Here is a 9,623-nt window from a genome sequence, read left to right as displayed (position 1 = left end):
TGGACCAGGGATGATCCTGAGGGAGGATTCAGGATCCAGCGAGGAGGGGATGGCAGCCAACATCGATCGAGGATCTTCACCGCCAAGCTCAGAACGATTCAAAGCTTCAACCCGCTTGCATACATTCTTTATAAAAAGATAAAGTCTAAATAATAAAGGAATAGAAACTATTATTTTACCTTTAATAATAAAGTGTACTTTATTAAAACCCGCGCCGCGAGCAGAGTGCTTTAGCGCTCCACGGGCACCTTACCCACGTAGCATATATCCAAAAATCCCTAGACACCTGAAATCCACGCGCAACAAATTGGTGACAGCGGTGGGATGATTCAAAAAGGGATAAACTTTTAAAAGTGATAAATTCAAAACGGCATAATTTTAAAAAGGTGTATTCAGTGTAGTAATTGCAAATAACGCAAAACAAGACAAAGTGACTGTGTTAGACTTGTGTACGCTTTAATAACTTTGCCGGCTCGCGGGCGTGTGTTAAATAAATAACTGAACGTTTTACGGACTGCTTCATTCAGCTTTTATAATATAAGTGAACATTGTTAACATTAGTGCAACTTCTCCCTCTTGAGTTTTGGCACGGTTTCCTCAAGAGCGTAGGGTGAATACCGGAGACAGGTGATTTCGGCTGCCGTGCAAGCCATCCACCGGAATCACATGCACCTCGTTCACATCATCATTGGACCTCTCTTCGACTTGGAAACAGAGATCATCATCAAATCGCAGAACCAGAGGATCTCCCCGTGATTCAAGGCCAACCGAGATAATGGATTACCGACGGACGGAGTTTGGTGTTTGAAAATAGAAAACTCGTTAAGTGAAATCTAAACGTGATTTATTGCGAAGCGTTAGCCGATCGCCTTACCAAACTGTAAGTCTATCTTATAAGTAATTGGACTATAGAGTATTATTTTTATAATTACCGTTAGAAATAATTCGACAAAATGCCGCCGTATAAGTTAAAGTATATGCGCGCCAAAAGGAGTCGCAAAATCGGCCTGCGGGAAAATACATTTTTGGTAGAGGAATTAAACATAGATTCATCAAATGCAGAATTTTCTTCATCTTCCGGGGCATCTTCTACCGATCTGCAATCGAAAGAATTAGGATTAGTTCCAATTCGACAGTTATCCCAGGGGATTGATACAGTTATGACGGATAATATTTCTATCCCCTTAAATAGCACAGAAATTGATGTACCTTTGTCCTCGACTACGTTTGCTGCTGCTGTTTCTAAAAATACTCCAACCTCTATAGAGTCATCTAGTATGCTTCCAGCGTCATATCTTCGTCTCTCTTTAGTGAAGGATTTGATACCTCAGTTTGATGGAAAATCTTGTTCTCTGACTGAATTTATTAAGGAGTGTCAACTGATTAGTTCCAAAGTAAAGCCTGAGGATAGAGCCGGTCTTCTGTTTTTAATTCGTGGTAAAATCGAGGGGCATGCAAAATTAGTACTTTCAAATCGCCGGGAACCAAGTACATTAGATGAGTTAATTGGATTACTTAAAAGGGCATACGTGCGTACGTTTAACATGCATAGTATCAACGAGGAATTTACGGGATTGAAACAGGGAACTAATGATTCGGTAGAGGTTTTCGGATCGCGAGTAAGTAAAATATTAAATACCGGAATAGAAGTAGCAAAGGACACGTACAATTCTGAACAGTTAAGCGGTGTTGTTGATTTATTGAATAATACGGCTATAGCCACATTTATTAATGGCCTTCGGAACGGAATGTTAAGAATAATGCTTAAAAATAAAAACAGTCAAGAAATACCAGATCTTGAAGCTGTTATCGACATTGCGCGTAGATTAGAATCAGTAACGGTCGAAGGGTCAAGATTGTCCCTATCTTCGTAGCCTCTTATCGGAAACGCGAACGTTTGTAAGGTAGATTTCGCTGAATGCCGATGCGTTGTTCCGCAATCCTCTAAACCTTTCTCAAATGAAACAAATGTCCTCTTGTCCGAATAACGCTCACTTACCAAATTAAATTGAAACAGACGACACAGACGCCTCTCCTTTTTGGGGGTTGCGGGAGGATGTCGTAGGCGCCAACGATTTGCCTCCCGTAAACTCTGGAAAGGTTGAGAAATTGACGATTCTGACATTAGTTCTGTTGACAGCGACGCATATTTAACAGCAGACGAAGCGGAAATGTCGCTCTCCTTAGAGACAGAAGTGTCTAGAAAGAATGAAACCCCTTTTGATGCCGCTAGTGGATTTAGGAAAGATGGTTTGGATAAAGAAAGGACTCCGTTACGTGGTTCGGCACCGGCAGGTACTCTTATCGAGAATCGGATAGGCGATACAAAAGCACCCCGCTCGGGAGTCGGTCGGAATGTCGTCCATGTGGTAAAGGGTGCTCAGGACCGGGTGAATCCGTTGGAATCGGATAGGCTATATAATAGTACCCCGCTTCGGATCTCCCACCTGAGTCACGCTGTTTGTAATGCGGAAGGGGCTTGTTGTGATTGGGGTGCCCGGGCTCTGGTGGGTTCGTTGATATCGGATAGGCTATACCACAGCACCCCGCTTCGAACCTCCAGCCCGGGACCTGTTGTTGGGGGCTGAGGAGCCCAGATTTTTGCAAAGCGGTATCATTGGGGATGTAACATCGGGGACGCCCGATAGGAATGAAAAGACACGACTTAATAGAAACTGCTATTCAGGAGACAGTGACTTACATGGACGAAATGACGTAACAGTTTTGTTTTGTTTTTCACCAATCCCAACACGATCATTGTACGCGCTTTCTCGATTTGTCTAGCATGCCACTGTCTGCGCTATTCTATTGCCCAGCATGTGTGATTTACGTGCTTGCACGATGGATGTACAGCGTGAAGGTGATCTCCGTGCTTTATGAGAAAGATGAGTGGATTAGATTCGGTATATTTTCTTATAATACCTCAGTACATGAAGCCACTGGTTTCACCCCACACAAATTGGTAGTCGGTGTGAAAGCCACCATTCCATCTGAGTTTTTTCTTTTTAAGCAGGAACCTCCACGTACTTTCTTAGGTTAATTGGATGATTTGTTCTTCAGAATTAGAAACACGCAATCTGCAGCAGCAGTAAACCTAGAAAAGAAAAAACAAAGGATCAAGCTATTATATTACAACAATACAACACCCCATAGATTCATTGTAAGCAACAATGTGTACTTACCTAAAGAACTAGAAATCTTGAAATTTGATTGCAATTTGGCAGGGCCATTCAAAGTCACAAGAAAATGTAATGACCTAAATGTCGAGATAGAAATAGGAACAAATGAATTAGAAATAGTCCACACGAATAAACTTGAGTTAGCTTGTATAAAACCAGATTCTTCTTAAGAAATTGCGTGCATTAAATATATTACGTTAGTTTGGTACATTAAGTAAAGTAAAAGGAAAATTATTACCTATTCTTACTTTAGGGTTTAAGTTATGTATCCTGAGAACTTATAATATCTACAACGTATTATTATATGGTTCATGCAACGTAAAAATATCGCTTGTATAGAAGAGTGTGACAACGCGAAGTTTCCGTACAAACAATGTAATTTAGGCTAGCGTAAACACTTTAAGGAAAGCTGTTCCCATTGGAAACACCTTTTGTATAAGGGGGGAGGTGTTGCGAACCTCGCTTGTATGTATGTGTGTGATATCATGTGAATTTAGCCGCAAGCTTGTAATCACTAGCGCTGAATGAAATGTAATATGGCGACGATGCCATAAGAGTATGACTGCAGCATGTCTGCATAATGTTATATCAATGCTCATAAATTAGGAGCCAAAATTCAAAGGAATGTACAGACAAAGGATAAGATACTGTAAAACTCTCAACACGGGTGATCGTGCTGGGAGAGAGTTGGAAATCCGGAGAAATAAGACTGTCACACTTGAAATTTCTAAAGAGCTAATTTATTGCGGGCTGTATCTAATTCGTTACTCGTAACGAAAATCATGTTGGTTCTTGAAACTGTCGAAGTCTCTTCGACATCCTGTTTATTTACAGAGGGTCGTAAATTCTCTTAAGGGTTGCCTTGGCTCGCTAGCGCGAGATCTTTTGTTGTCTTACGTTTTCTCTGGATCCCACGCTTTCTCTTAACACGTGTGCACGGAATCGTTCTTGAGTCTTGGCGGAGCACCACCATCTTCCGCTCGCCCAAGGGTGGACCGAAGCCAGGGAGAGGGACCGCCTCCGGACAGGGATGGGCCCCACCACCATTGGACCAGGGATGATCCTGAGGGAGGATTCAGGATCCAGCGAGGAGGGGATGGCAGCCAACATCGATCGAGGATCTTCACCGCCAAGCTCAGAACGATTCAAAGCTTCAACCCGCTTGCATACATTCTTTATAAAAAGATAAAGTCTAAATAATAAAGGAATAGAAACTATTATTTTACCTTTAATAATAAAGTGTACTTTATTAAAACCCGCGCCGCGAGCAGAGTGCTTTAGCGCTCCACGGGCACCTTACCCACGTAGCATATATCCAAAAATCCCTAGACACCTGAAATCCACGCGCAACAACATAGAATTGCAGATAGGTCCCAAAGAGACTAGGATAGTTCACAAGGATAGACTAAAGAGGGCCTATCGACCAGTTTACAACATAGATCAAAAATGAAAATCGATATGGCAATCTATATGATTTTCGGAAGATGCGCATGCGCACATGCAAAATTTTAAACGTACCGCCATATTGCTAAGAAGCGAAAAGAAGCAAGTACGTAAAAGTGACGCTACGTAATAAATTTAGAAAAAAAAGAAAAGAAGAAAGAAGAAGAAAGAGAATTAATAAAACGAAGTAAGCATAGACAATGAAATTAACAATTTTTAATATCTTATAATAACAAAATAGCTTCAATTTACAGAAAAAAAAAAAAGAAAAATGGTTCAGCAAAATGCAAATACAACAAACGCTTTGTGCGTAAGAGATCTGACAGTGGCATTTGAGTATGTTATGAATTTAAAGATGGGACGTATATGCGCTACCTGCGCACTTCATATAAGCCCTCCAAATAAAAAATATTGGGTCCACGTGGGGACACACCATTTTATATTAAGTGAAGAAGGACTCACAAACAACCTGCGTCAGGTGCGGGTTCCAATTTGCCGAGACTCGACCAGCCATTGCCTGTACAACATGTTTGCAGGCAATGACCACTATCGACCCCGAAACTTTAGAAGTTTTCAATGAGGGATATCTGGTACCTGCGGGAGACCAGGAAACATTTTATTTAAGTACCTTGGCCAATTATCCCTGAACAGTTCATTTTCCTTTTTTTTTAAATTTAATTCATGTATTATTCCATGATTTTCATAAATAAATTCCTTTTTGTTAAAACCTTATGAACATATCTTATTTCAAAATCCTTCGAAACATTTTCGATTCGTTCGAAGTATTAATGCGCAGACTCGCAAGTCACCCATATTGGTAAAAGAAAAGATAGAGAGAGACAGAAACAAAGAGCGAGAGAGAAAGATATTGAAAGCGACGCTACGCACGCGCAGCTAAATTCAATTCATAGAGAGCGAAAATGGTGAGACGCGCAGGACGACGAGAGCGTTTGAAAAGGCTAAGAAGAGCCCTAAAACAATTCAAAGAGGTAGAATTATATCATCAACGATTTATTTCATTTATTAATTATTTCTTTTATACAAAATTTCAAAGATGACAGCGCAAGAAGAAATGCTAAGGGAGGAAACACCACCACCAACACCACCACCACCATCACCACCACAGTGGAGGTTGGTTTTAGTAGACATTCCGGAATTTGATTGGAAGACTTATAGAAATACAGAGAAGACCGACCCAAGACGAGAACACGGACAAGTGGTGCGTTACTTCGGAGTCCTGTCGGCCTCCCCAAGGAATAGCGAAGAAAAATGCTGCTGCGCCCTGTGTAACTTAAAAAGAAAAAATCATAGTCTCTTGAGGACAAGAGACAAACGCACGGGGGAAGCTGTAACGACCCAATAACCAAACACAATATCTTTTTTATTTAATTTCTTTATTGTAACTAATTTTTATATTTCATACAAAGTATTTTATTTAATTTTTATTGTTAATATTTAATGTATAAATTTCTGTAATAAACGTTTTCATTTTTTCGTCGATAACCGAGTCTGTTAAATACATCGATAAAAGTTTAGTCGATAAGTCGGACGGTAAAACAGTTTACCGATAAATTATCGACGTCCGACCGCGCACGCGCGAGCGCAACCCCAGTAACCATACGGTGGGGTAGTATTCTAGAGTGGGGATGCTGGACCACCACGTGACGGGAAAAACCCAGCTACCCCAAGAACTCTATGCGGAAAAAAAGTGCCGACTCAGCAAAATCTGAGTATAAATAGAGGCGTTCCGCACAGTTTCAGAGCAGATCTTCTCAGACCTCGGTCTGAAACAGACAACACTTTGATCAGTAGAGAAGAGCTTGCGCTGAACTGTCTAGGCAGCGATAGAGCGCGAGCTACAGCTAATTCCTACTATTCCACTGGTGGCGTGCAGGACTACGGATCAGTGGACCTCCTATTCGCGGTGCGCAACGTGATACACAGGTGTTACGCTAAGCCAATACTCAAGTGTAAAGAGCTAGCGAGGAGCGGAGCTCCTTGAACGGCCTGCGTCTAACACGGCTCTGGTATAACCAGAAACCGATTGCGACCTATAGGAAGGGTTAACTTGATTTCAATAGTCTAGCACAAATCTCTGGAGTTTGGTTTCCATAATTATTGTTGAAAACAAACAGAGTGTTGACTGTATAAGAAGACCACGCCGCATTCGCGTTAGCGCTATCGATTATTACGATTAATTACAATTATTAATTTTTACTTACATATATTAATTACTAATTACATATTTTCAATTGTAATCCCAATCTAGGGCGAACTAATTATAATTTCTTATTGTATTCCAATTTCTAGCCGCACTTATTGTGATACTAGCGATTTTGTATTATATTTCAATATTCACTTACCTTTGTATTTTTGAATAAGCAATTTTCCATTAGTTTCTGGCACATTGGTGTTTGGATTTCACTCCTTAACCGCAAACCACACGAACCTAAAATCCCTAAAACACTGATTACGAGTGATTACGAGATTACGATCCGCTAACGCGAATGTGGCTTAACTCTTCTACCACAGTCAATACTCTGTTCAACTTCACAAATAACTTAGGAAACTAAACTCCAGAGGTTTGTGCTAGACTATTGGAACCAAGTTAACCCTTCCTATAGGTCGCAATCGGTTTCTGGTTATACCAGAGCCGTGTTAGACGCAGGCCGTTCAAGGAGCTCCGCTCCTCGCTAGCTCTTTACACTTGAGTGTTGGCTTAGCGTAACACCTGTGTAACACGTTGCGCACCGCGAATAGGAGGTCCACTGATCCGTAGTCCTGCACGCCACCAGTGGAATAGTAGGAATTAGCTGTAGCTCGCGCTCTATCGCTGCCTAAACAGTTCAGCGCAAGCTTTTCTCTACTGCTCAGAGTATTGTCTGTTTCAGACCGAGGTCTGAGAAGATCTGCTATGAAACTGTGCGGAACGCCTCTATTTATACTCAGATTTTGCTGAGTCGGCACTTTTTTCCGCATAGAGTTCTTGGGGTAGCTGGGTTTTTCCCGTCACGTGGTGGTCCAGCATCCCCACTCTAGAATACTACCCCACCGTATGGTTACTGGGGTTGCGCTCGCGCGCGCGCGGTCAGGCGTCGATAATTTATCGGTAAACTGTTTTACCGTCTGACTTATCGACTAAACTTTTATCGATGAATTTAACAGACTCGGTTATCGACGAAAAATGAAAATATTTATTACAAAAATTTTATACACTATATATTAACAATAAAAATTAAATAAAATACTTTGTATGAAATATAAAAATTAGTTACAATAAAGAAATTAAATAAAAAATATATTGTGTTTGGTTATTGGGTCGTTACAGCTTCCCCTGCGCGTTTGTCTCTTGTCCTCAAGAGACAAATATTTTTTCTTCTAAGATCACATAGAGCGCAGCGGCACTTTTCTTCGTTGTTCCTCGGGGAGGCTGATAGGATCCCGAAATATCGAATAATTTTTCCCTGTTCTCGTCTTGGGTCTTCTTTTTTTGAATTTCTATAAGTTTTCCAATTAAATTCCGGAATGTCTACTAAAACCAACCTCCACTGTGGTGGTGATGGTGGTGGTGGTGTTGGTGGTGGTGTTTCCTCCCTTAGCGTTTCTTCTTGCGCTCTCTAAACTCTTTTAAAGCTCTTTTTAGCTTTCTTAATCGTTCTCGTCTTCCTGCGCGTCTTACCATTTTTGCTTTCTATGAATTGAATGTAGCAGCGCATGCGTAGCGTCGCTTTCAATGTCTCTCTCTCTTTCGCTCTTAGTTTCTGTCTCTTTCTATCTTTCTCTATGTAATATGGCGGACTTGCGAGTCTGCGCATTAATAGTTCGAACGAATTGAAAATGTTTCGTAGGATTTGAAATAAATGAATTCGTTTGTTTATAAGAAATAAAGAATAAATATATATATTTCAAACGATTAAATATTTAATTATAATTAATTTTAATTGTGAGTGAGGACTCGGTATTCCCCATCTTGTACAACAACATCTTTTAGTGGAAAAATATTAGGGTCTAAAGTTGGTAAAATAAATCCTTGTAGGAAGGTTTCTTTATGGCTATCGTCTGCGGCGAATAATTTGCTCCTGCAACTGGTACATGAGGCTGCCGGTCTAATTCTAGACAACACCTTTCTGCACAATATACAATGGATGTAGTCAATTTCCGTATGCCTTGACACGTGATTATGCCATCCCATGAAATACCACATTTCTTTAGCTTCCGGGACCATCTTGAATGCACAATCAATGCATGTTCGGCCAATCCTGTGTGCTAAATTATTATTGAAGACTGGACCCATGTCACGCACACATACGGCGTCCAGAATATACCGTCCAATTTCTTCAAACTCATTCAGATCCATTTTTGTTTAAATTCTTCTTTTTCTTTCTTATTTTCTTTTTTTTTTTTAAATTTATTACGTAGCGTCTTTTTCACGTACTTGCTTCTTTACGCTTCTTAGCAATATGGCGGTATGTTTAAAATTTTGCATGTGCGCATGCGCATGTTCCGAAAATTATATAGACTAGTATATCGATTTTCATTTTTGATCTATGTTGTAGATTGGCCGGTAGGCCCTCTTTAGTCTATCTTTGTGAACTATCCTAGTCTTTTTGGGACCTATTTGCAATTCTATATTATTCTTTTCTATGTTTCTTAATACTTTGTATGGTCCGGTGTATTCTTTTTGTAATTTACTTTTTCTTGGTGGGTTTAATAACATAACTTCTTCTCCTGTTTCATAATTAATTGGTCGTATTTTTCTATCATAGTAGTATTTTTGTCTATATTTTGATTGTTCCAGATTTGCTTTTGCTGTTTGCCTAATTTTGTGTAAATTTTGTAATAATTTGTCTACGTAGTCTGGATATGTGTCTAATGTGTCAGTTGGTGTAAATTTTGAAGGTAATCTTGCTCTTCTTCCATATACTAATTCATGAGGTGTGAATTTTGTTCCCTCATGAACGCTAGTGTTATAAGAAAACATTGCTTGTTGTAGCCATTCGT

The 9,623-nt window shown here is 40.1% G+C and overlaps 1 protein-coding gene across 12 annotated transcripts; it reads right to left on the bottom strand.

Moving 5' to 3' along the window:
- Positions 1-373: 373 nt before the first annotated feature.
- LOC123988007 lies at positions 374-3,695 on the bottom strand. Of its 12 annotated transcripts, none has more exons than XR_006829569.1 (7): positions 3,418-3,688; positions 3,183-3,256; positions 2,923-3,094; positions 1,792-2,092; positions 1,210-1,305; positions 933-1,097; positions 374-833 (listed from the first exon to the last, which is right to left on the bottom strand). XR_006829569.1 is itself a non-coding variant. In XM_046286602.1 (7 exons), the coding sequence occupies exons 4-7, from the start codon at positions 2,756-2,758 to the stop codon at positions 1,090-1,092; spliced, it is 462 nt and encodes a 153-aa protein (XP_046142558.1). In that variant the 5' UTR covers positions 2,759-2,872; positions 2,950-3,094; positions 3,183-3,256; positions 3,418-3,695; the 3' UTR covers positions 828-1,089. The 12 variants fall into 12 exon arrangements, 4 of the variants coding, with proteins under 4 accessions (XP_046142558.1, XP_046142556.1, XP_046142557.1 ...); XR_006829570.1 differs by having other exon boundaries at positions 374-704; XM_046286602.1 differs by adding an exon at positions 2,702-2,872 and having other exon boundaries at positions 828-1,097; positions 2,950-3,094; positions 3,418-3,695.
- Between the last annotated feature and the right edge of the window lie 5,928 nt (positions 3,696-9,623).

Source organism: Osmia bicornis, chromosome 7 (assembly GCF_907164935.1).
Source record: "Osmia bicornis bicornis chromosome 7, iOsmBic2.1, whole genome shotgun sequence".
In the NCBI taxonomy this organism is placed as follows: domain Eukaryota; kingdom Metazoa; phylum Arthropoda; class Insecta; order Hymenoptera; family Megachilidae; genus Osmia; species Osmia bicornis.
Note: the sequence above shows the minus strand (reverse complement) of the source record. Positions and strands in the feature narration are given on the sequence as shown.